This window comes from Phytophthora ramorum (assembly GCF_020800215.1).
Source record: "Phytophthora ramorum isolate Pr-102 chromosome Unknown Phyram_PR-102_s0006, whole genome shotgun sequence".
Classification (NCBI taxonomy): Eukaryota; Oomycota; class Peronosporomycetes; order Peronosporales; family Peronosporaceae; genus Phytophthora; species Phytophthora ramorum.
The window spans coordinates 2434365-2459969 of NW_027150652.1; the positions used below are offsets into that span (position 1 = coordinate 2434365).

At 52.4% G+C, this 25605-nt stretch overlaps 5 protein-coding genes across 5 annotated transcripts; 2 read left to right on the forward strand and 3 right to left on the reverse strand.

The window, feature by feature from the left end:
* Positions 1-235: 235 nt before the first annotated feature.
* On the forward strand, positions 236-1798 carry KRP23_7636 (putative glucuronosyltransferase PGSIP8; the record flags this gene model as incomplete). Its single annotated transcript, XM_067892977.1, has 1 exon — positions 236-1798. One exon carries the CDS (start codon positions 236-238, stop codon positions 1796-1798), a length of 1563 nt encoding a protein of 520 aa, XP_067744804.1.
* Positions 1799-1976: 178 nt separating this feature from the next.
* On the reverse strand, positions 1977-4045 carry KRP23_7637 (Flagellar WD repeat-containing protein Pf20; the record flags this gene model as incomplete). The annotated part of the gene is made up of 2 exons (XM_067892978.1): positions 1977-2054; positions 2198-4045. 2 exons carry the CDS (start codon positions 4043-4045, stop codon positions 1977-1979), a joined length of 1926 nt encoding a protein of 641 aa, XP_067744805.1.
* Positions 4046-4216: 171 nt separating this feature from the next.
* KRP23_7638 (uncharacterized protein) lies at positions 4217-5263 on the reverse strand (the record flags this gene model as incomplete). Its single annotated transcript, XM_067892979.1, has 1 exon — positions 4217-5263. The coding sequence occupies one exon, from the start codon at positions 5261-5263 to the stop codon at positions 4217-4219; it is 1047 nt and encodes a 348-aa protein (XP_067744806.1).
* A 218-nt stretch (positions 5264-5481) lies between these two features.
* On the forward strand, positions 5482-6417 carry KRP23_7639 (Ribosome-recycling factor; the record flags this gene model as incomplete). Its single annotated transcript, XM_067892980.1, has 3 exons — positions 5482-5949; positions 6020-6111; positions 6177-6417. 3 exons carry the CDS (start codon positions 5482-5484, stop codon positions 6415-6417), a joined length of 801 nt encoding a protein of 266 aa, XP_067744807.1.
* A 129-nt stretch (positions 6418-6546) lies between these two features.
* On the reverse strand, positions 6547-10107 carry KRP23_7640 (MMS19 nucleotide excision repair protein-like protein; the record flags this gene model as incomplete). Its single annotated transcript, XM_067892981.1, has 3 exons — positions 6547-6730; positions 6804-7120; positions 7189-10107. 3 exons carry the CDS (start codon positions 10105-10107, stop codon positions 6547-6549), a joined length of 3420 nt encoding a protein of 1139 aa, XP_067744808.1.
* Positions 10108-25605: the final 15498 nt, after the last annotated feature.

Genomic DNA, 25605 nt, shown 5'->3' on the forward strand with positions numbered 1-25605 from the left:
ATGCAGCCAAACCACTGGCGTCGGCGTCACCGGGCTAAGTACGCATTAGGTACGCACGTTTTTGAATGTGTACCACATCTGTAACCTACCTTCTCATCTAGACCGCTTATCCAGCATGCTTAAAATAATACATTTCAAGCCTAACTGACCTACTATATATACTATACCTGTCCTACCGCATCCGATCAGTCTGGTGCGTTCCATGCGCCGCCCATAATACGCCCAACATTCCATCATGTCGTGGCGGGTGCGTGCGCTCGTGTTCCTGTCGCTGCTGCTGGGCGCGGCGGCGGGGTCTCCGCAGGTGCAGGTGGCCGTGGATCAGCAGGATCCGCCCACCAGCCGCTTCGCCTACGTGACCGTCCACTACGAGGGCACGAGTCGCGACGCCGAGTACGTGCTGGGCGTGCAGGTGCTGATGCACTCCATCAAGCTCACGGGCTCTCCGTACGACCTGGTGGTGCTGGCGTCCGACTCGGTCTCGGAGAAAAGCAAGACGTTGTTCCGCTCCATGGGCTGCCGCGTGCTGGACGTGACCAACATCAACAACCCGTTCCTGGGGGGCACCCTGCTCAACAAGAACTTCATCTACACGCTCAACAAGCTGCACGTGTGGAACCTGCTCGAGTACGAGCGCGTCGTGTACCTGGACGCCGACAACGTGCTGATCCGCAACGCGGACGAGCTCTTCCTCTGCGGGGAGTTCTGCGCCGTCTTTATGAACCCGTGCCACTTCCACACGGGCTTATTGGTGGTCACCCCCTCGGCCTCCGAGTACCAGCGACTGCTGAATGCTCTGGGACACCTCGAGAGCTTCGACGGAGCGGACCAGGGGTTCCTCTCGTCCATGTACAGCAAGATGCTGCGCAAGTCGAAACTGTTCACGCCCATGAAGCTTTCATACACGGGAGGGCAGCTTGACGGACTTAAGAAGTCGGAGCCGGAACCCAAGGGCATGCGACTCCCCGTGGGGTACAACATCAACCACAAGTACTTCTACGAGCAGTACAATTGGAAACTGTTTTACCTGCGCCATTTTGCATCCATGACGTCGCCCATCAGTCCGGTTAAGGTCGTGGTAGAGTCGGCGAGAGGGATCCCGGCCCTAACGGTCGGATACCCCATGGCTCCCGTGTTGAAGCCGTGGTATTGGTGGGCCGGCTTTTTCATGGATCTGCATGCCGTGTGGCATGACATCCGCGCGACGCTGCCGGCTTCACAGGAACACTACGGAGCGGAGGAGGCGGTCAAGACGCTGTTGGGCTTTTTCAGCTCGCTGGCGCTGCTCACTGCTGCGCTGTACGCACTCAAGATTACGCTGCCCATGCGTCAGATTCAGCAGCGATGCACCGATCTGGCGATGCGTAACGCTAAGCACGCCCGGTTGGCTTTCATTGCTTTCCGCATGGCGCTCGTGGTGTTTGCGTTCCGCATCGCTCCTGCGCGCGTGCACCCGTTGGCTCCTGTGAACTATGGCTACGGACTCATGATCTTCATGAACGTATTCCTCCACATCTACTTCGCCTGCGTCATCTCGAACTTCTGGGATCCGCACCAGGAGGTGTCAATGCCGCCTGTGCTGTACGTTACTCACTTCTGGTTCTACGTGGCGATCACGACAGCCTTCGAGCTCTTCGTGGTTTGGTTCAGTACGTGGACCGTGTTCCTGAACGTGCTGTGGAGATTGTTCTCGCTCTTCTGGTCCCTCTTCATGTGCGCGTACTGGCAGGTTACCTTTTACCGTCTATCACTGAACGCCGAGTTTGGGGGGAAGAAGGAGCGGCTCCGAAGCCTTTAACGTTGCCATCAACTGCACGAAACGATCATGGTGACAGTGACAGTGGTTCAAAGGAGACTATGCACGCGGTATACTATAGCTGCCACCAAGCTTTATTATGGAGGGGATGAAGGAGGCAGCAAGAGGCAATAGCAGGGCCGGAGGCAGGCAGGTGGTTCGCCTTCTTTCATCACTCCTGTTATGTCGACCATAGCCGGAAGGTGCAGTCGGAGCTGGATGACGCCAAGAAGCGGCCATTTGGGTCGAACTTGACAGACTACAGATACAGCAGCAACAGATAGATATGTAACAGGACAGATAAGTGGGCGGCAGTCGAGACCAAGTGCAACAAGACAGCGGTAAGATGAGCCGGTCATCCGCAATATGAATAGAAAAGCACGCAAAAATGCCGCAACGCACCTGGACTGGACCCTCGTGGCCCTTTAACTCCGTCGCGAGAGCCTCCGTTTTCATGCTGAAGAGCTTGATGCTTCCATCGTCACTGGCAGCCGCAAGTATTTTCCCGCTTCGATCGAAAGCCACACTGTTGAGTGGATGCTGACCTCCATCGAGTGAAGTGCGTTCGGCAACCATACGTACGTCCCAAACCTTGACAAAGCCATCAGCATCGCAGGAAGCGATGGCATCGCCTGCAAGTGCGAAGGCCACGCTGTTGCAAGCATTTTGGTGACCATAGAAGGTTTGCACGCACAGACCGGAGCGAAGGTCCCAAATGGAAACAGTCTTGTCCCCCGAGCCCGTGCAGATATTCGTTGAGAATGGCTGGAAGCACACACTGTTGACCGAATCGACGTGACCTCGGAAGGTGCGACGGCATCGTCCCGAGTGCAGGTCCCAGAGCTTGCACGTGTGGTCCATTGAAGCGCTAACAAGGAAATCGCCATCGTGGTGGAAGGCACTCTCCCAAACAGGATGCGAGTGATCGGCTAACGTGAGCGAGCACGCAGCACCGACAAAGTCCCAAAGTTTGACGGTGTTATCTCCCGATGATGTCGCCACATGCGCTCCTCTCGGGTGAAACGCGACTCCTGCAAGCCAGCTGCGATGACCTTCACCGCTCATGATAAGCTCGCCAGCGGGTGCAGACCAGAGTTTCCAAGTCTCATCATCCGATACTGTTGCCACGATCGGATTTTTCGGGTGGAAAGCCACTGCAGCCACCGAGTTCCCGTGCGCGGGGCAACTGCGAGCTAGCTCCACACGCTCGGGATTGACAGGTTCGAAGCGCTTGTCCACAAACGGATTCGCGGCATCAGGATTTGGCAGCTTTGTATCAGGCACATCGCTCTTGGACTTGCTGCCCTTCTTCTTCTGCCCACTCGATGAAGTCTTCGATGATGAGGATGACGGTGCACCATGAGATGTAGAAGTACCTGACCCGAGAGGCGCAACTGGAGCAACTTCCTTGCCTTTTCCAGCTGGGGCAGTACCTGCGACGGCTTTGAGCTGTGCTTCCAGTGCTTCAGCCCTTGCAACTTGCCGATCACGCTCCAGGCGCATGAGCATCTTCTCCTTCATGGAATTCTCATACTTGGCCTTGAGTTCCTGGAGCAGAGGCTCGTAGGCGGCAACATGCCTCTCCAGCTTGCGGATCTTGACGGACAGGGCTTCTTTCTCCTGCAACACCCGTTGGTGATGCATCTTGTGAACATCACGCTGGTGGCGGAATTTGTCCCACGTGCCCTTGGCTTTCTCCGTGATCTTCCGAGTGTCATCCAGTTGGCGTCGCAACTCCTTCACTTGATCATCTAAGGCTTGGTTGCGAACGTAGATGTCGGGCACCACACCAACATCGTCCTCACGCAGCTTACCCTTGGCAATAAACTCGTACCATTCATGGTTGAACATGTCTAGCGTTCGAGCGAGCCCCAGTTTGATGAGAAAGTTCCGGATGAAGTCGTCGACCACTGACGGTCGCACCTGAGTGTGAACACGCGCCAGCATCGCTTGTTTTGGGCTACCGGACGCGCTGCGATCCGCATTCATATCGTCCAAAGAGCCTCCACCTGCATCCATCGTAGGCGACGAGACTGTCGACGCCGTTGCGTCTTGTCCTGTGGCAATTGCAGACCGGTTGAGGTTTCGAAGTACCGCCGCAAAGTCCTCTTCATCATCATCTTCGTTGTCGTCGTCGCCTAGTCCAATAGAGCCATCGTCCACCGTCTCGTATTGAAACGTATCATCGTCGTCGTCATCTTCAGCGAACTGCACCTTCTCCAGACGCACGAGTTCCTCTTTCTGCGGCATCTTGCCTGTAGCAACCGATGCTTGTCCGTGCTGTTGCTGGACTAGATCACAGCACGACCCTCCTATCTTGGCTTGCGACTCTTCACAGCACCAACCTGCTCACCGACGAATATATTTGCCTTTATCTCTGCTTTGCTGCGCAGTTGCTCCACTCGCGTGAAGTGTAGCTACCTACCTCTGCTTAGATTCTTCTCTTGTCGCGCTCGGTTTGCCATTTTGCTTATCTGTCGTTGCATCTGTCACGATTTCTTGCTCTGAAGATGGCGGGGATTTGCTTTCTGTCTCTGTGGTATCATTTGTAGCAGGCTGCTCCGTCGACCCTGTGCTTCCATCTTCGTCTGCTGCCTTGGCAGCCGCGTCCTCTAATTCCTGGCGTTGCTTCTCACGTTGTTGGTCCATGATCTTCTTCAACTGGTTCTCAATGATATCCTTGTGGTCTTCCGCTGCTTGCTTGGCGAACGTGATCAGCAGCGCGTCCTTGCGTTCCAGCTCCAGCTCTTTGCCCTCGCGGTATCCGTCAATGAAGGCCATGAGCACCGATTGCCCCACCAGCAGCTTGTCCGCGAACCACGATTGCGCGCTCGTCTTGAAAACGTTGACGTCCTCTTTATCCAGATTCAGAGCCGCATCTCGTCCCTCCTTGGCGAGATGACGCAGCTCGTCCACGTTCTTCTTGAGCGTCGTGGCCACATCGTCTTTGCTGCGGTTGTCGGCCACCACTTGCTTGGCGTGGGAGACCATGGCGTCGGTGTCCACGCCCTCAGCCACATGCTTGATCTCCTTGGTCAGGAACTTGACGTTCTCTGCTCCTTGCTCCCCCAATGTGTGGAGATTGTCGTGTGCTCTGGTGCCCTCCAGACCCTTGTCCACGAAGGCCAAATTCTTGCTCGCAGTGCTGGAAACCTGGCCTCGGACCGTTTGAACCGCGCGTTTCATCTCCTCCTTGCTGCGCTCCAGCTCCTCGTCCGTGGGGCCCTTGAACGACGCCTTGTACTCCCACCAGACCTCGTGGAAAATGCGGCGGTGGTCGGCCAGCGTGAGCTCCCACAGGTCCACGAAGTCAGGTTTGCGCAGCCGCTCCTCGACCTCCGGCGGGTTCGGCAGACCCGGCACGCGTACTGCCGCCCAGCGGTCCATGCGGCGGATCGACGTCTGCACCACGCGCACCAAGCGCTGGAAAAGCGAGTAGCGCCTCACTCCGGCGGGTGGCCGCGGCATGGTGGAAATGACGCTCGATCATCTACACCTGACATATACGATTAGAGTACCTGCAACTGATATCGCAGGATATTTAATTACAAGGGCAAAAATGTATTACTCTTAGCATTTAGGTGCAGCGCATTTGACAGGGTCTGCGAAATAAAAAACTATGTGCGCCACACGCGTTTATCACTCACGGAGATCGTCACTTTTTGAATAGACACGAGAGGCGGAGGATGGCTCTCCGCTATTTCGGCCGGCGCGCAGTGCGGCTCGCTTCTGCTGCTGCGTACCATCCCCTGGCTCCCGCAGCTTCAGCTGCGTGGGTTTCTCCTGTTGTTGCTTCGGGTTTCGGTGCGTCGGCGATCCAGACGCGGTCGTTCGCCAAGGCCAAGAAAAGCAAAGGAGGCAAGGGCAAGGGCAGTGCCCCGGCGGCGGCTGTCGTCGACGACGATGACGACGACGACGACGGCGCAGAGGACGGAGGCGCGGCCAAGGCGCTGGAGAAGGCCAAGAAGAACATGAACGGCGCGGTTGTCAACTTCACGCGTGCGCTGAGCCAGATGCGACCAGGCCGAGCGGACGCTGGCATCTTCGACGAGCTGCACGTCCAGGCGTACGGCCAGCACGTGCCACTGGCCCAGGTAGCGCAGGTGGCCATTACGGGCACCCACGCGCTGAGTGTGACGGTGTACGACCCGTCGGTAGGCTGCAGTGGTGATAGATTTGGTGACACCTTGCTGACTGACCGGTTGCTGCTCTGGTGGTGCACAGCTCATGCAGGACGTGAAGAAGGCTGTGGAAGGCACGAACCCAGTCTTCTCCGTGCGTGAGGACGTGAGCTCGCTTGAGATCTCCTTCCCCAAGTACGTGGCCTTGGATCTGTGACTGGGTGGCTGCTTTGTAGTTGACCTGTGGCTTGTCTGCGCAGGATGTCAAAGGAGACGCGTGCGGAGCTGCTGAAGGCCACTAAGAAACAGGCGGAGCAGGCTCGACAGCACGTGCGTCGTGTGCGCCAGGACGCTATGAACCACACCAAGAAGCTCAAGGACACCGTCTCGGAAGACGACGTCGAGGAACAGAAGGAGCGTATCCAGAAGATCACCGACGATGCCATTGTGGAGATTGGCAAGCTGCTGGAGGCCAAGGAGAAGGACCTCAACACGGTCTGAGCGGGAGCCCAAGCGAATTGGTGCTGTAGCAATCGGCTGGCATAGAAATACAGACGATGAGGCGGGCCATTGGCGCAATAGTTTGCATCAGTCTTGGCGCTTTAACTGCAGCATGCATTTGGTGTTGCTCTACAAGATGCTCCATTGGTTGCGCACGCGAACCGCCATGTGACGCACGAGGCGTTTGCGATCGTCAAGCACGAGCAAGAGTTTGCGTAGCACGATATCCTTGTACGGATGCACAAGCTCGTATGGGATCGTAGCCAACTTGGCAAGACACTCCAGCGCTGCATACCGGTCCTTTGCGCCAGGTCTGCTCACCATCAACGTAGGTATGGTTAAATCATTTTACCTTGCACAATAGCTTCATTCGAATGACAACGTACCCGAACTGTGCTTGCTTGAGCAGACCCGGAAACACGTCCTTGAGGAAAGGTTTGGCGCTCTCCACAGACTCCAGGAGCAGCGGCTTAAAGGTCTGGATAGCTGCGCTACCTAGCTCGCAGTCGTCTGTGTTGAGAGCCTGCACCATGAGCGGGAAGATCTGGGCCAGGTGAGGCATGTAGACCGCCTTGGGCGAATGTGCGATCACTTGAGCGAATGCTACAAGAGCTGCTACACTCGTCTCCTCGCCGATATGGGTGCGAATGAACTCGAGCAGCACTGGGAACACCATGTCAAACATCCGCTGTCGGTACAGGAACTGAAAGCAGCCACATACAATCGTTAGTTAGTTCTATCCCAAATAATGCTGCCATACACATTGCTTACCGTGATGAAAGCGCCGCATTTACGGTTGAGCACGTCCGGGTACTCGGAAACCAGCAGCTTAAACGTCTTGGCAACCTCCATACGCAGCGCGGCGGCCTCTTGCTCGCCGCCAGCTTGTTCCATTCGCTCATCTCCATCATCAATTTGGCTACCAGGAGTGAGAAAGTTGCAGAGGAAGCGCAGGCACATTGGCGCGTGGTCCTTATGGCCTCGAATCACCAACGCCTTCGCGATCCAGGCGTAGATTTGCAACGCCGCCACGCGCACGGTAAAACTCTCGGTGGAGTTACTGATCACAGCCGCAAGCTTTTGAGACAGTAGCAAATCAATGAGCGCGTCAAACTCAGCACCGTCCGACATCTTGTTCACTATAGACGCGAGCGACTTGGCCGCAGAGAGTGCAGCATCGGCATACACAATCTGGAGTCTCTGTGGCGATGTCTCAGGCACCGAAACAGCACCAGACTGTGCAAGGTCGAGAAGCCTGTTGATAACCAACGAGGTCTCAGGCAGCGCAACGTCGCGAGTAGCTGAGTTGATGACTGCAGCAAAAAGCGGAACGAGCTGCAAGCTAGCTGGCTCTGACGGATGCGTCCGCAGGAACGCCGGCACCACAGCGTCTACGAGCCGTTGTTGTGTGGCTGGGGACACATTTTGCATCACTGCGCGAAAAATTCGGACACAGGCAGCCAGCTTAGCGTCGTCTACTAGACCGCTTGCAGAGGCAGTTGCACGAGCTGCCGACGTCTCGACGGCTGTGAGCAACCGGAAGACAATCGAAGCAGACGAAGACTCCTGTACACAGAATTCCATACTGGTACGGTCACCGGCGTTAATCTCCACGATCTTAGCCACTGCATCCAGCAGGCAGTCCACGTGGCGCTGTCTAGTAACGTCACCATCCGCTTCACAGAAGGCGATGCCACCTTGTTGATTAGCATTCCTCTCCACACACAGGTCGATGAGAAGGAAGATGGTAGCTTGGAAAATGGAGGACTCGCGGCAGAGCTCCGTGATGGCCAGCAAGGCCTCCTCAAAGAACGAATCAAAGTTACGGTTCGAAGCGGCCAGAACAGCAGCCACACCACTGCCTTCGCCGTCGTCCTCATCCTCGTGATCGCTCCCTTCGTTGACCGCAGCCATTAGCCGTGCCAGCGAAATCTCCACAACAAAAGCCGCGTATCCACTAGTTGCAGGACCCTCGCCACTGCCCATAGAGGGTACCGAAGAAGTAGACACGGTCGAGATCTCCTTCAGACTCTGCAGACATGCCGTGCGTACCTCTGCAGTAGGGTCAAGAAGCAGCATGCGGGTAAACAGGTTGATAAGAGCCTTGACTTGCGCGGGGGCCACAATAGGCGACGGCGGATAAGTGAGAAGATGGCACAGCGCTTGAACCGCGACACAGCGAGCCGTTGGGCTACTACCATGGCTTGCCTGGTTGTCCTGATCGCTGCTGAGGAAGTTCACAAGCGCGTCAATAAGCGCCGGAGTGTGCGGGCGCATAGGTTGCGCTTGGCCAGAGTGATCAATCTCTTGGTCGATCGTATCCACCAGTAGCAAAATACGCGCAAGCGCAGCTTCACACTTCGAAGCAACGCTATTACTTCCAGAGCTCTCATTGTGGAGCTGTTCAACCAGCAGGGGTACGGCAATCTTAAGGACGTGTCCAAAACTCATGGATGAATCGTGACCCAGCGCTGCCAGAACCTGGCCAGCAGATACGCTCACCATCGAGTCAGCGGCATTTTCACGAAGTTCACCTGCCGCCCGGGCCGTCATTTCCACCACGAACTTACTCCATGCATAGGCGGCACCCGGGGTATCCTGCGCCTTAGCACGTGCTACAACACCAGAAAACCGCGAGATCGCCTGGCGAGCCTCTGCGATAACCTCCTGCTTCTCGCCATCAAGCACCTCGTCGTACAGCGCGGTGGCCACCGCGTGCATCTGCAGCAACAGCGCATTCACCGAGTAGCGCTCGCCACAGAAAACCAGGGTTTGCAGCGCATCCAGCTTCGCTTCCACAACCGTGGACGCCAGCTTCTTGAGCAAAAACGGCAGCACGAGCGGGGCCAACAAGTCCGACGCCGCGAATGCGTGACGCAGCGACAAGATCAGTCCCTCCGATGTGATTCCGTACGGGTCGTTCGGCGGCGGGGTAAAGATAATCGGGAAGTAGCACGACACGATGTCAAAGTATTGCTGCAGCAGCGCGTCGCTGCGGGAGAACACGGGCTCCAGCTTGGACAGCAGAGTGCGCGCCACCTGCATGCACAGCAGCAAGTTGCGCGGGTCTTTCTCTCCTTCCATGGCCCCCAAGAACGTCTGAGCAAACTTTTGCCCTAGGTCTTCACTTTGCTCCGCATCGTCCACGCTCGCGTCCTGAGCGTCTTTGCTGGCCGGCACCGAGTCCAGCAGCAACTCCACAACCGTCGACTGCGCCAGTGCGAGCTGCATGAGGTCGAAACACATTTTGCGCATGGCTTGGCCCAGCTGCGGTATGTGCAGCGAGCTGCCCAGCTTGAGGATGAGCGCCACGGTGGTGCGGGGCGACGAGACCTGCGCCGCGTGGTGCGTCTCGAGCGCCAAAAGCGCGCGCAAGCAGGCGGAGGCACTGGGGAAGTCGGCCAGGCGGTCAGCGAAGAAGGTCAGAAGCAGCTGCACGGCGCTGGGCGTGAGCTGCAGCTCCGGCAGGCGCGTGAGCACCTCGGCCAGCAGCAGGGTGGCTCGGGAGCGAACTTTGTCGTCGCCACTGGTGAGGAAGGCGCCCAGCGCCTGGATGAGCGCCTCCATACTCACGTGGCGGTGCACCTGCATGACGACAGTGTTGAGCCCCGTCTTCTGCGCGGCGTCGTCGTTCTCTGGGTCCACGAACGCATCGATGGCCGGCGCCAGCGGCGCGTCCAGGCTGAACATGGCAGGCTTGCAGGCGATGGAATTGATTGGCAAAACGGCGAAATTTCTCGGCGAACCGTGATTGGAAAATCAAATTTCTGGTCGTATTGATTAATTTCGCAAAACATTATTCGGAAACCTGCAAAAGTGACGCTTTTGGGAGAGAACATGGACAATGTAGGTAACTGATTTATCAGGAAGACGACTTTGTTGGAGAGGGCGCGCGAAAACACAAGTGACCACCCCCGCAGTTCAGACGCATGGAAGCTTCTATTAATACACTTTTGCCAGTCCAATACGAGACTGTGCCAGAGCAATGCGAGACGGCTGACATACTACACGTAATTCACCCAATATAGATATATTACGTCATTTATATCACTGGCCTGGAGCGAGCGAGATCAACCTCAGTCACCGATATCTCAAGCTACGCAACAGCTCCATTGCCGCATGCCCCAAGCTCCAAGCCGGCCTTCTTCGACGGCCTCGCTTAGGCGAACTGCGACAGAGGAAAAGCTCCAGCGCGTGATGGACAGGCCACGACTGGCTTATGGTGGCGAAGTACAACAACGTATCGCGTGCAGCAGCCTATCGGATCTGCACATCCAGAGGCCCCCGTGTTGGACTCAGACTCCGTGCTTGGAGTTCAGGAGCGAACTCTAGCACCGTGGGGGCCGTCTGTTCGGAAAGGCTACCGAACAGACGATCCCGGGATGGGTTCAAACGCACCGCGCCAGACATATTAAATAGAATATATTGGTTATTATAGTGTAAGTCAAGTGTCGAGTGTAGTCTACGGTACTGCGATCATATGACTGGTATAGGAGCCAACAGAGATTGGCTTCCTGCCTCCTCTTTGATCGAGGCAAATATTTGTGCGGTGAGGAATGGAAGTAGGTCAGGAAGCGAGGACGGTTGTCCTCACTTCCGCTTTTGCTTCGGACTGAGCACGTTTGTAAGATAGCAATGGGATAGCGGTATAACACTCAATAAAATCAATTGAGAAAGCAAAAGAGGTTCATTCACTTTAACATTTCAAGTAAAGGTACAAGTGATCATGGCCAGCAACTCGACAAGTGGCTCGTTTGACAGGCTCGTTTCCCCAAAGGAGACTAACCAGTTTGGTGTGTGGAAGGATTTGATCTTCGGTCACTTGATACAGAAAGTACAGCGATGGATTGTGAGGCCATCGTCAAGGGCCTAGCCGAGCTACCTTTTGGATTAGAGGATTTGTTGCGGACCAACTGCGAGATCCCTCGTCCGATGGACGACGGCGATGAGGAGGCGCAGAGAGCGTACAGGTTCCAGCAAGTGACGCTTGGCGACCAAGATGCGTACATTCGAGCCCTGCTCAGTCAGACCCGTACCTGGTATCGCTGCGCTTGTCGTTCAACGACAACACGCCATATGTTGCATGGCAGCGTCTGGTTATCGTGTACGGGGATTCAAACACCCAAGGAATGGCCAAGTTGCTTGCAAGATTCGATGCCACCCTGGCTATGGACTTCACATCGGTTGGCGAGCTTATTTTGTGCGTCAAGAAGGCGCGTAATAAGATCAACCGCCAGTCGCGGGAAGCGCTGAATGGTGTCACCATAATCCGAAATCAGTACGCGGCAATGAAGGTTCTGTTGCTGTCCCAAGCCAACACTGGCGTAACGATGTGGAATACAGCAGCGCGACGTTTCACCTTGACAGGGTGGAGTCGTTGTTGCGCAACGTGTTCATGGAGAAGAGCCGCAGCCAAATTGAGGCGATGCAGGCTACGGCTATACCCGCAAATCATGCGAGGGCTAGCCAGCATCTGGACAAGCGCAAGGCGCGGAGCACCGACCTCAGGAATGAAGATTGTTTCTGTTGGGGATATGCGAGGGGCTTTCCCATAAGTTCGTGCACTTCACATAAACCTCTTGTAGAGCTTGATATGATATTACCTATTCATACATGTGTGTTCTCTACGTAATGTATTCATTCAGTACTTTGAATGGAGACCAGACTCCACTACATCCCGACATTTTAATATCTCAATTACAACTCAATTTACCCTGTCTTACGGAAGTTCCCTCGCCTCCGCTCCTCCTCTTCCGACGACCTCGACATGTTATGAGCCCAAATACTGATTCAAGCGCCGACGACCGCGATTTTCCGTGCCTCAATGGCCGAAACTTCGTGATCTGGAAGACTCGAGTGACCGCCGCCCATGAAGGCAAGAACCTGATCGGCTTCGTCACCCAAGCCGACTATGCGGGTGGCGAGGACTACGACTTCTCCTCCGATGAAGACCTCAACCCGGCACTGGCTGACATGGGGGACATTGCGGCCGCACTAGATGCCGGTGGGGAACCCAAAGCTACCCATGGAGGACTTCTCATCGAGTGAGTCCTCTTCTGACTCAAGTTCGGAGGCCGCCATCGCTGGAGGTGACGATGACGTGGAAATGAGGCAGGTTCAACCACCCTTGATCTGAAGCGAGCTGAGAAGCTAAAGGCCAAGAGCCTGAAGCTGAGCTCGAGGAAGCTACGGCTCGATGCAGCAAAGGATAAAGCCTTCCTTATCAAAACCATCGATATTCAACACGTTCTCATGGTGAAGGATAAGACTACAGCGTACGAAATCTTTCAAACGCTCTGTAGCAAGTTGAAGGCACTGCCATCCACGGTGACCCGTACTACATCCAGTCGTACCTGATGGCCCTCAAATACGAGTAGGGATCCAACCTCATGGCTTTCGTCTTTGACTTGGAAGAATCTATGAAGGCAGCCGCGGAAGCCACGAACAGTGTGCTGAGCGACGAGCAAAAATCGCTCTATCTGTATCGTTCCCTTCAACGGAGTGGAAGCCTGAACTAGCAGTAGTCGGAAGTTCATTCCGTACAAAAAACTGAAACGGCACATTGAGACCAAGGTCCAGAATGAGGTAGCGCGCAATCGCTACGTCCTAAGACACGGAACCCCAGAGTCTAACGAAGCACGAGCCGAGAGAGCTCTTGGAGCCACATCACCAATTCCGATGCCAGCGGATCCCCAAGTCCCCGCCAAGATGGATACAGCAATCGTGGCTTCATTGAAGTGCACATATTGCCAGCGCAGCAACCATGACACAGTCGACTGCTACATTCTGCAGCGCCACCTACGTGATGGCCAAATCAAGGCTGGTACGATTCTTCCTGCCAACTTTAAGCTCAAGGCACCACAAGGCACGCAAAGCCATAACCCTTACAAGGGTAACTACAAGGGAAACCGCGGCAACAACTCGTGGACCAATTATCATGGTCGTAGAAACAACAATCGTGCTCCCAATGGAAAACGCCAATATCGCCGTGGAAATCACAGGCGCCACAACCAAGGAAAGCAAAATTAGTTTCACGGTCAACTTAACCAAGACGCCCATGAATCAGACAACAACGAGTATGGCATAATTGCCATTACAACGCTCGATGTTGCCCGAAAACTGTGGAAGTGGATCTCACTGCTCATGTCGGACACCAGGATCCAACATGGACGATCTATTCCGGTTGCACTCGCTATATCGCGTCTAACAGGAAATGGTTTGTGACACTAAAATCGAGCCGCGGGCAAGGTCATCACGCTGGGGGCAACCACCAGATTCCCATTCCAGGAACAGGTAACGTAAAACTAACCACCAACGACACTAAGGGAAGAGACCGAGTCATTACCCTGGCCAACGTGCTGTACGCGCCTGACCTCAAGTTTAACTCGCTCTCAGTTTGTCAAGCTGTCGAAACGGACTACAAAATCAACTTTCCGAACACCAGGAAATGCGTCCTCGTGGAACCAAGTTCGAAGCCAAGACTGGCAATGGCATTCGCCTTTACCAATTCGAAGCTCGCTCGATGAACACCGACCTCGCAGCTCATGCGGCCAAATCTCGTACGTCCGATAATATTTTACTCTGGCACAAACGAATGGGTCATCCTAACTTTAGCGTTATGCAGGATCCGGCTAAGGCGGACATCGTCAAAGACATGGGGATGTCGAAATTCGACACAAGCACACACTACTTTTGCTCCTCATGTACATACGCTAAGGCACATCGTAACTCATTCAATAAACGTACCGTTGAAAGAGCAAGCTTCCCTCTTGAAAAGGTTCACACAGATATGGCTGGGTCCCTTCCTGCACCAACACTATCAGGATGTCAATATCTCTTGACTTTTATTGATGATTTCTCGCGCCATCTGTTTATCTACATTATAAGGCACAAGTCAGATCTATACGTCTGTTACGAGGATTTTAGAAAGAAAACACAGAACATGTTTCGCGCTGATGTGCGTCACTTAGCATACCATGCTAACATACACGATGAAGAAATCCGTAACCTCCAAAGTGACAACGCTCGTGAATATGAAAAACTCGGGAGAATTATCTTTGAAAAATATAACACACACGCACAGTTCACTAATGCATACACAACACAACAGAATGACGTGGCAGAGAGGCGTATGCGCACACTCCTTGAAAGAACGCGAGCATTTCTGATTGACAGAGATATTGTCCAACTTCTTTGAGGCAAATGCATCACTCACGTCGCTGATCTTCTTAACATGACCCCGAACTCGGTCACAAACAACGTTACTCTCCATGAAAAATGGTTCAAAAAGAAACCATCAGCACATTATATTAAAGTTTTTGGCTGTACGTAATACGCTCACATCCCGGAAGTATACCGCAACAAACGCAAAAAAACGGGCTAGAGAATGCATCTCTCTGGGAATTCCAACCAATAAGAAGGGCTACAGGCTCTTGGATACGACAGAGAATCGCATCGTTTACAGTCGTGACGGTACCTTCCGCGAACATGAATTCCCCACGCTGGATTTTCTCGATCTACAGAAAACAGCAAATTTACTTAGTCCTAAAGCAGGGACTGCCATTACAGTACCAGCACCCAATCGCTTGCCCTCGCTGTCAGCAATGCGAAAACGCAATGCTAATGCACTTTCAGCTGAAGAAACAGAACCATCAACTTAAAAAGCAAAACCTCTCTCAGAACGCAGATGTACTGATCCAGTAACAACCTTGCTCAATGGTACTCTCGACCTAGAGGAACGCAAAACAAGTCGCGCCCCCCTCTACACACTGCCTGCCACCAGGCATACATCGGAGCCAAAGACCTACAAGACAGCCATGCAACTACCAGAAGCTCCTCACTGGAAAATAGCCGCACGATCTGAGTGCAAGTCTCTCGTGGACAATAAAACGTGGATACCGACCAGGTTGCCTAATGGCAGACGTGCATTGAAATGCAGGCGGGTATTTGTCGTCAAATACAAAGGCGACGGCACAATAGATCGCTGCAAAGCTCGCCTCGTTATTAAGGGTTTCCTTCAAAGATATGGAATTGACTACGACGAGATTTTCTCCCCTGTCATCCGCATGGAAGTCCTACGACTGATACTTACCATCGCTGCTCTATTGAATATGGAAATCCATCAGATGGACGTCAAAACCGCATTCTTAAATGGGTACCAAGATGAGGAAATATACATGGAACAACCTGAAGGTTTTTTTTGCTGAGGTAAAGAACACCTTGTATGCAAACTGTTGAAGAGTTTATACGGACTCAAATGAGCCCCTCGAGTTGGTACTTGGCACTGTGTGACTACGTAGCTACGATGAAGTTTCACAAGCTTGCAAAATACCGATGCGTCTTTGTAGGCGAAATTGACGAAAAGACATACTAACGTTGATGACCTTCTCATCATTACACCTACAGTCGATATTGTCACTCATATCAAGGACGCACTCAAACAGCGCTTCAAAATGTCCGAACCGGGCGAAGCCCAATACCTCTTAGGGTGGCCCATTGTACAGCGGGTAGAAAAAGTTTACGCCCACCAAATTTTAGCCAAGTAAAAAGTCTTGTTTAGTACTTGCTGTAGCCTCCTCTACTGCACATAACAGCCTTGAGTCTTTTAGGCATCGACAAGCAGCACTTCCTAACTACACTATCGTCGATGCTTGTCTAGATGCGTAGGAGCTTTACCTTGAGGTCGTCAAGATTAGTGGCTGGCTGGCGGTGGGTTCTCTCTCCATGATAAACCAAAGGTTTTCAATCGGGTTGAGGTCTGGACTCTGAGGGGGGTGCCCCAACGATATCAGCTTCAAGTGGCACCGTCAATTTAGCACTGTGTGCGGGCGCTATGTCCTGAACGAAGAGCGTCTCGCCCGAAAGCCCGAGAAACAATTTTGTAAAGGGAATCTCCTTACGGAGCAGAAAGCGGTAGTATATTCCCGAGACAGACCTCTCGCAAAAGTGCATCGTACCCACTCCATCTGCCGCCACTGAGCTCCACACCATGAGCGATTTCCGACTCGACTTTAACGTCGGAATCACGCAGCGAGGGTTGAAGGCCTCCCTTGGTCTGCACCAAACCGAAACCCGGCCCGATGTTCCGTGGAGCTCGACGCAGGACTCATCGCAGAAAAGAACCTGGCTCCAAAACCCTGAGTTCATCCGTTGAAACTTCTTGGCGTACGCGAGTCTCAGGCGGCGGTGACGTGAGCTGAGGTACGGCTACTTACGGGTTGACCTCCCATGCAGACCAGCCGCGCGAATTTGATCGCGAACCAGGTGAGACGAGACGGAGACACCTGTTTCATCTGATACTTGGGCAGTGATGAATTCAGCACTAACGAAGCGGTTTCGTTCAACAATCCGCAGGATACGTCTGTCCGCCCGAGCATCAGTCTTGCGAGGTCGTCCGGTTCGAGGCATAGGCTGGACGTGTCCGAGCCTTTTGTAGTTGTCGATGATTGTTCGAACACTCCAACGGGCCATGCACAGATGCTCGCTGATCTTTCGCGAGCTTACGCAGGCTTTCCGTTTGAAGGCAACTGACACGAGACTGAGTGCAATTTCTCGGTTGGAATCAATGGGTGACTAGTGACGTGGATATGTGCTGATATTTGATTGGCTACTGAAATTTTTGAGTACTGGTTATGCGCATTGCGCATGTTGAATGTGGAATTCGGCTGTGTTCCGCGGAGCGGATGCGCTCAGGCTTTAAGATGGGCCCCCAGATTTGGAAGGTCAGATTAGGCTCCAAACAACCTGAAACTGGATCTATGTCTGAATCAACCCCGTCCTTAAGCGGGTTAACCCAATGGAGTTGAAAATGCCTATGTGAATGTATCACATATGGTGTCCCGCCTTGCCTAAAGCCTGAGCGTGTGAATGTCCGTGTACCCGGAGTGCACCGTAAGTCACCAGACGCCAGACAAACAAAAAGCCCGTTGAAGAAATGCCGTGTGGACACTCACAATGAAGTATGATTTTGGTCATGAGACCTTGATCACATTAGATGTCTGAACGCAGATGTCTGAACGCAGATGTCTGAACGCAGATGTCTGAACGCGGATGTCTGAACGCATGTATTATACGTGCTCAAGACTATCCTGTACTGTGAGGTCGTACACACTGGTTTCAGCTAAATGTCCAAGTTGAAGAACTCTGAGTGTGAGTTTGAAGTATCTACGTTCAAGAAATTGGAACCTGAAAATGATGTTCAAGGTCAAGTAACTTGAAAGTAGGTTTGAAGAACCCACGTTCAGACAACCCAGAACCCAATGCGAGGATTTGACTCCTTGAAGATGGAAAGTGAACCCACGAAGTGACAGCCAGTATACTCAAGTCAAGTCAAAGTCAGAAGGTCGCCAGGAAGAACACGGAAGAACACAGAAGAACACAAAAGAACGAAGACAGACAGATACCCTTTACGAAGAAGCTAGCGATCGGCTAGCAAAGATAACAATCAGAGTTCGTTTAACCCCCTACTACGCAAGTCGCTCAAAGTAAGTGAGCTTCTGACAAGCAGGACACGGGTCCACCGTTCAGTTAAGGGCAGTTCGGTGCGGGGCTCTCTACAAGATTCAAGCCCAGTTGCGAGGGGATCATTCACGTAAGTATTTGACGTGATCCTTGCATTCCCTATATTAGTTGGACCCGCTGCGCGTACGGTAAGGGCGGGGTTTTCATTTCATATTAACAAGGCCTTCTTGGGTGATAGTAGCAGTCATCCCCAGGAATATTTGATAGACTGCGTTTGAGATAGGATTGTATTGGTGTGTATTATTTCCCTCATCTGAGGGTGGTGCGCGTGTGAAGAAAAGGCTTCAGGATTGACCAGTATCCTGGATTCAGCCTTAGTTGACTGGTGTTCAGACCCACCGTTCAAGGGTCTATAAGAATAAGTAACGGCTGTGTGTTGTATATAACTCTGTATTTGTATTGGGTATCTGAAAGTGGTGTTTGTTCCGAGTTCTCGATACCGGTTCCAGACATTGGAGAAGTGCGTTCAGGAAGTGGACGTTACGCTCAGCATTTTCAAGGCCTATTTGTATTTGACAACTCATTGTGGTGATATATCCGGGCTTCCCCCGAAGCAATCGACGCCGATAGGGATTACACAAGGTGCCACGCCACTCTGAATCACGGTTTCAAGGAACTGCGTTCAGGGTTTACACCCCCCAGGCTTAAGTTTCAGGACTAAGTCTAGGCTACCGCTATACACTTGGGCGAGAAAGTTTCATCGACTTCATCACTCAACGCGCTCTCGTAAGTCTTGCGAGTATGGACGGGTTCCTGCGCGTCTCATGGCGCAATTCTAACTGAGCAAAGCGAGATCGTGCACCATGGGCAAAACAAAAATGGATATCTGTAAACCAAATCAATTGATTGGTAGAAATGATGCTCTAGACGCTTGTTGTTGACGGAATCTTACAGGATCTCACCAATCATACCAAAGCGATCCCAGAGGGGAAAACAGGTTGGGTGGCTGTCGTGGAAGCAGCGAGGTGATGAACTCGGCCTTCACCATCATGTTGAAGTTACTGTACAGAGAAATGTATCAGGTGGGCGAAAACTTTTCTACCCGCGCGATCGTAAAATTCGCTCCATCTCATACACCAAGAAAAATACGCTACCAAAGTCCTGGACTGCTTTTCTCATCTGAACTCATATCCAGTGGAAACACCCACAGATAGGAGTATCAAACCCTCTCTAGATATGTGCCCACAAACCCCTTCAGAACACGATGAGATGACGGCGATCCCGAACAGAGAGGCAGTCGGTAGCTTCATGTACCTGATGATGGGAACTAGACCAGACCTAGCCTATTTTCTACGTGAAGTCAGTCAATTTCTGGCTAATCCAGGAAAACCACTGGAATGCGGTTAAGAGATGCCTTGTATACCTAAATGGTACACGTAACCTCGGCATTATCCTAGGAGGAAAAGAAAACCTAGAGCAATATAACACAAAGCAATACCTCACTGATTTTGTAGATGCAGACTATGCTAACTGCGCCGACACACGTCGATCTGTAGGAGGATATATCACCTACATGTGTGGCAGTCCAATCTCATGGCAGTCTAGGAAACACCACACAGTCGTGCTATCTACAGTAGAAGCAGAATATATCGCAGTATGCCACTGCATGCAGGATGTCATCCTTTTAAATCTCCTAATGATAGAGCTAAACCACAGTAGCCCACATACCATCACTCTCTACGGACAACCAGATTAAACTCTCATATAACCCAAAACTTCATGGTAGATGAAAACATATCCATATTCGCTGCTGCTTCGTATCAGAAAAGGTAGAGCAGAAAGAATTCGAGATAAAATACTGTAACACTAAGGTAAACAGCCAATTTGGGGCCGTTTGGTCAATTCAAGGCCGTCGAGATTTGTCCAGTGAGCACTCAGTACTATATTCTATGGCCAATCATTGGTTAAAATGTGGCTAAGTACGAAACCCATACCGTATAACCTGTGTAGTATCCGATAGAATGTTATATCCGACAAGCCATATTAGCCAATCGGATGACTGCAATTTGGACACCACCGGTTCGTTGTCATTTCCGACAGCTCCAAAAATTGGTGGCCATGGGTCCATAAAAGTTAGGCACCAGACTACTAAAACGCAGTCGTTTCCCAACTCTTCATGGGGCGCGCACGAGCAAGTGAAGGTGGAGGCCGCTACGCTCGGCAGTACAAGCGCTCTACGCCGACGTATGAGTTTCGACTCCATGTCATTCACCATTCTGACCCTCACGGAGTGCCCTCTGCACTCGCCAGGTTCTACCTGAGGCCACTGGTTCCTCGCTCGAGACCAAGCCCAAGAACACCTACCTGTGGCGGAAACGCCGCGATATCATCGAGAAGGCCGGGAAGAGCAGCTCGTCCAGTGTGCTGCGCAAGCTCAGACCTGCAGGAAGTACGAGCAGTAAGCGTCTAATGCAAGTGCTGGACTTTGTTCGAATTGTTCCCCACGCTGAGATCCCCCCCCCCCCCTGAATCTAGTGGCAGCACTCGCGAGTGCTAATTCGGTGGGGTTTTTTTAGCAAAGCGCCTGCTTTTTCTTAAGGATTGTGAATTATCATTTTTAAGGGGGTCGAGCCCAAAAGTCAAAAGGGTGTCGGATACTACACAGGTTATACGGAACAAACTTATCTGAAGTTTGTTGGCGGGAAAATGTGACGGTGGTGGGAACGAACGATTGGTGGTCAACAGCGGATTCAGATGTCCCCAAGCCCTCAGTTCTAAATATCACAATGGTACGATCGAGAGGAAGCAAGCCGTCGTCGCTTAAGATCTAGAAGGCCGTTCCGTTGCTACTGTCGCCGCGGCTACTGGTTTTCATGAAAGAACGATCCGCAAGTGGCTGGCGATAGCAGCTAAGGGGTTGCCCCTGACCACGGCACGACCAGGGCCAAAGCCGTTCTTCCCGGAAGTGGCGGAGCGCTATCTCTTCGATTGGGTCGTCGGCCGACAACTCGTGGGCCTCCCCGTCAGTCGTCCTATCATCATTAGTAAAGCACAAGAAATCGCTTTGTTGGAGTGTGGTAGGAGTGTTGGTGAGGGATGATATCGGCGGTTTATGGAACAGTTTCCTACTCTAACCGCGAGATCAACCCAGGTGCTTCCACTGATGCGAAACTATGTCGTCTTCGCAGATCTAACCGCTCTTTTCAACAAGCTAGCCAAGCTTGTCATTGAGCTAGGCCTCGACAACTCGAGGGTATTCAACATGGACGAGACCGCTTTCTAGAAGCAGCAAGAAGGTGGTTGCAGTACGCGGATCCAGTAACGTATGGACGAATGAGCCCTCCGCCAATTTACATCTGTCTTGTGTGGCATGTGGAAGTATCGCCGGCTATGTTGGTTGTGCCCCCAACATTTATCATGCCGGGAGAGACTGTATCACTACGCGCACTGAAAGGGTGCGAGGTCCAAGGTGCGGCTATCATGACGTCGACATCGGGCTTCATGAATGCTGGTCTTTTTGAGAAGTGGCTACACGTTTTTTCAACGCCGTTCCAAGCTCTGTCAAGCGTCTGCTTTTGTTGATCCTGGACGGCTGTTCGATTCCTTTCGAGGCGGCGATGGCACCATCAGGATGTCTTCTTCAATTAGCGTCTTCATCTGGAGCCAGATGGACAGATGGGGGACACCGTCGCGAGTTCAGGCACACATTTATCTTCACCAATGAGAGAGAGAGAAAATTACACAAGCGTGGGAACCGCTCTCAACATTGCTCCCGATCTTCGATCCCCCTCCAAGCCATGCTCGCTACCATGATGGCGTCGTCCTTGCTGATACGGCGTATTTTCGAAAGTGGCGACAAACCACATAAACTAATAACCTATCGTCTGGATTTCCGATAAGGTAATATGCATTCAAATGGTATGTCTACCCCTGACTCTGTTGTGTTTATTGTGAGCCACAAGGCTTACCGAACGCAAGTTTAATCTCGACATCTAATTGGCATACAACAATTTTGAAGTGATCTCATTCAATGGCGGCACTATAGAACGTTATCATTGGTCCGTGGCCAAGATAAATCTTAAAATAGTGGAGACAGCGGGCATTTCAGAACTGCCAAAATATATATTTGAGGCACAGTTGATCCCGAGTAATGAGCAAGCGTATCGGCTGCTTATACAGCGGCTCCGAATTGGCCGTTTACCTTAAGGAAATCGTGGCAGATATATTCACCAAGTCACTCGCAAAGCCGACTTTTCTACGCTTGCGTAATGGCCATTGTAAAAAGGTTTTAATCCTACCACAATAATTAAGAATGTTTAAACAAGAAAATCAAGTGAAAAACAATATATTGTACCAGTTATTAGGTACTTCCTACTGCTCAATATCCTCGATAGTGTACACGCCATCAACGTGCTCAAAGTACAAACTAAGCTTCTCTACAGTACCAGGAAAATATATGTAGCTGTCGGACTTAATATAGAGGGTTTTCTTACCGACAGTGGCTCTGGCAATATAATGCCAAGAACGCTCCTGCTGTCCAGGGCCGGCGCCGCTCAATAATGCGGAGTGCAGGCTTCTTGCACCTGATAACCTTTCTGACAAGCTTGTCGCCCTTGCACTTGAATCTCTTGTTCATGAATACCAACTGTTTTTCGTGCATCTGCAAAGCTTGGTGCATAGCATGGATGGCGTAAGCGCCGTCCCGCTCGTTACCATGGCCCTCCTTGGGTCGCTCGACCGTGAGCTGCGTGAGAATTCTCTTCATAGCAATCCTGGTCAAGAAGTCCCTCTCCCTCAAGGAGTTGTTCACCGAGAACATGCCACAAAACGAGGATCGATCGGGCAAGGCCTCCTAGTTCTGGCAGACGACCGGAGTACGAAGAGTGCGAGTCATCTGTAAATCATGTATCGATAAGTCAGTAACATATTACATGACAGAATAATCACAAAAAATCAATCTATACAACTGAGGCGAGGCGGGTGAACACCTTTGTCGTCCAGGGTGTACAGCGCACGCGCGCCAGAAGACTCGGCCGACCGATCAGGAAGCTTAAACCTCGCCTTTCGGAAAGCCCAATGGGGTCAGACTACCTCCAAAAGTACGGGACCTCCGGAAGTAGCTTGGCGTGTCACCTTATGTAATCCCTATAGGTGTCGTTTGTCTTCGGAAGACCGGACTCCACCTGTTGAGTTGCTCCTACACAATCAAAATGAATACAAGAATACAGAGTGCGTACGTCACTTCCCGACGCAATTAGTACAGCTAGGATTAGATCACTAGCAAAGCCTTCCCAGATGACCAAATAATACAGAGAGCTATACACATATACAGCTGCTACTTATTCTTTTGGACCCTTGAGCAGTGGGTCCGTACACCAGTCTACTTGTGTTTCACCTGGAAGACTGGTCACTTCCACATGCACCCTTGTTGCGCACCACTTCCTGAAGGAGGATTTATAACTCCTTCCGGAAGATAACTTGCAGATATATCCAAAAGGAAAACCACTTCCGGATCACTCAATATACAGTCCTATCACACAGCAGTCTATTCGATCAAATTCCGGGGGGTGACTACTAACAACCTCCTGAAACGGCAATTACTATGAAATGGGGGGTCTAGAGGACACACTCCCAACTGAAATATGAAATAGGACAGATCACGTACGAATGCGCGTCACTCGGTCACCGCCTAATTTGGTCTTGAGCCTTTCGGAGAGTTCCACGGCGGTCTTCGCGATCACGACGCGTCCAAACGCAGGCTGGGTGAACCCGGGTCCTCGGAAATACACGGCGGCTTATCCGGCGTTATCCCAGCGTGCTTCCAGGCCAACTGATAAGGGCCCTGGAAAACACTTGCGCCCTTGGTGGCAAAACGAACTCTCTGTTATTTTTAGTCTCTGCTAGAAGTCTTCTGTCAAAGTCTCTGCTGGAAGTCTTCCACATGCACATTTGTCTTGGTTTCACTATAGGATTCTTTGGCGTAATTAGCATCCGGGAGGCTGACACATCCTGGTCGCAAGCCGGATCTTCGTGCATAACATATCCGGCTGGTCGTCTTGGTCGGTCGCTAATATCTTGGGCTTTGTATACTGGAAAATTGGAAAGGTCATGGTGGGTACAAATCAGGAGCGTCTGGTCGGCCTCCGCACCCAGAGCATCTGGGTCATCTGCGAGTCGCATCAGAAAGGAACTTTCAGAAGGCACACGTGACTTCCGGAAGTAACTCGATATTGGGAGGACTTCTGGAAGTCACTTGGTCTCAGTATGCTGTGGGAACTTGTACCAGTTCTCCGTTCATCCTTGTTCTTCCCTGTCGCGCTCACTTCTGGGCCAATCATCACTGCGAGTACTTCCATGGGAAATGGGAAACGACGCTCGGACATTTTACGTCCAGTCGCCACGTGTCAACCGTCCCTCTCGTCATAAGCTTTCATAGAGGAATTTGCTTTCCCCCCGAGCTGACAGGTTGTGATGAGATCACACGTGCCCAAATTGACCAGGGTATCCGGTCGGAAATCACATCCGGACGGCGGATTGGTCCTTCAACTGGCGGAGGTCGCTTCCTTTCTTCGCCCTGTCCCGGATCGTCCAATCACATCATTTCTTGACGGTCGGAAATCAACATCGTCGAAGCGCGATCAAATCGCAATATCCCGCCTGGTGAGCAACGGCATGGCTCCCACTGGCATTTCAGGCCCTCTTGCAAGCTCCGCGCAGACGCCTTCGGTGTCTCCTGGCGACGGCAGCCCCAGTGGGGGTGATGTCGCTGGCGAGTCTCCAAGCGTCCCTTCCCCAACTCCGCCGCCCGTCGATGACGAGGAGGAAGATGTGGAAGAGGAACTTCCGGAAGAAGAGGAAGCACCCGATGACGCGGCGGATGAGTCGATGGATGCACCTTCGGGACGATCGTCGGCTCAGACCCCCTCTCGGTTACTGCTTTAGGATCGAGCACTTGCTCTCCAAGACGAGAGCACACTTCCTTCCGGACGTGACATCCCGCACGACCGTCAGTTGCCGGCACCAGCGCGTTACGAAGTCCCTCCGGAGCACACTTCCGGTAAACAGGTCCGTCTCGTTGGGGTTCCAGCGACCGAAAACCACAACGATGGGAAAACGTTCACCCAGAACGGCTGCGGTGGTCTGGAGGCGCTGATGCAGATGAATGAGTTGACCATCGGTTTTCTGGCGCAGTTGTATGATTTCTTCGACGAAAATGTGGACATTCACGATTACGTTTTGACGCCCCGCAAGAAACCACTTTCGGAAGATGACATGGAGCACCACTTGAGTCACGTTGGTCTGAAGCGCGAGATCGCGAGCATTCTGACCGAATTTGGTCCGGAAAATTTGGCTCAGCGGGTCTTTGGGACAGTGGATGTCCTTCAGAAAGTGATGGCTCGTTATCGTCGGATGCGAGAGCAAGTGGATGATTCCAGCTCAGCTGTTCACGACGCCGTCGACGCTCGTGATGAACTTCTGGTGGTAAAGCAGGATTACCAGTTCCAGACGGACTATTGGAGTCGGAAGGTGGCCGAGGTCTTGGCGGAAAAGGATGAGGTCATCCGAAGTTCTCGTGAAGACGTCACTCAGCTCCTGAAAGAGCATGCTGATGACAAACGTCACCTCAAGGAACAAGTGGCCACGCTCACCCGACGTTTGGACGACTGGGAAGCGCATCGCAAGATGTTGAGCGACCGTCTTCGACAGACGCGTCTGGAAGTTGTTGAT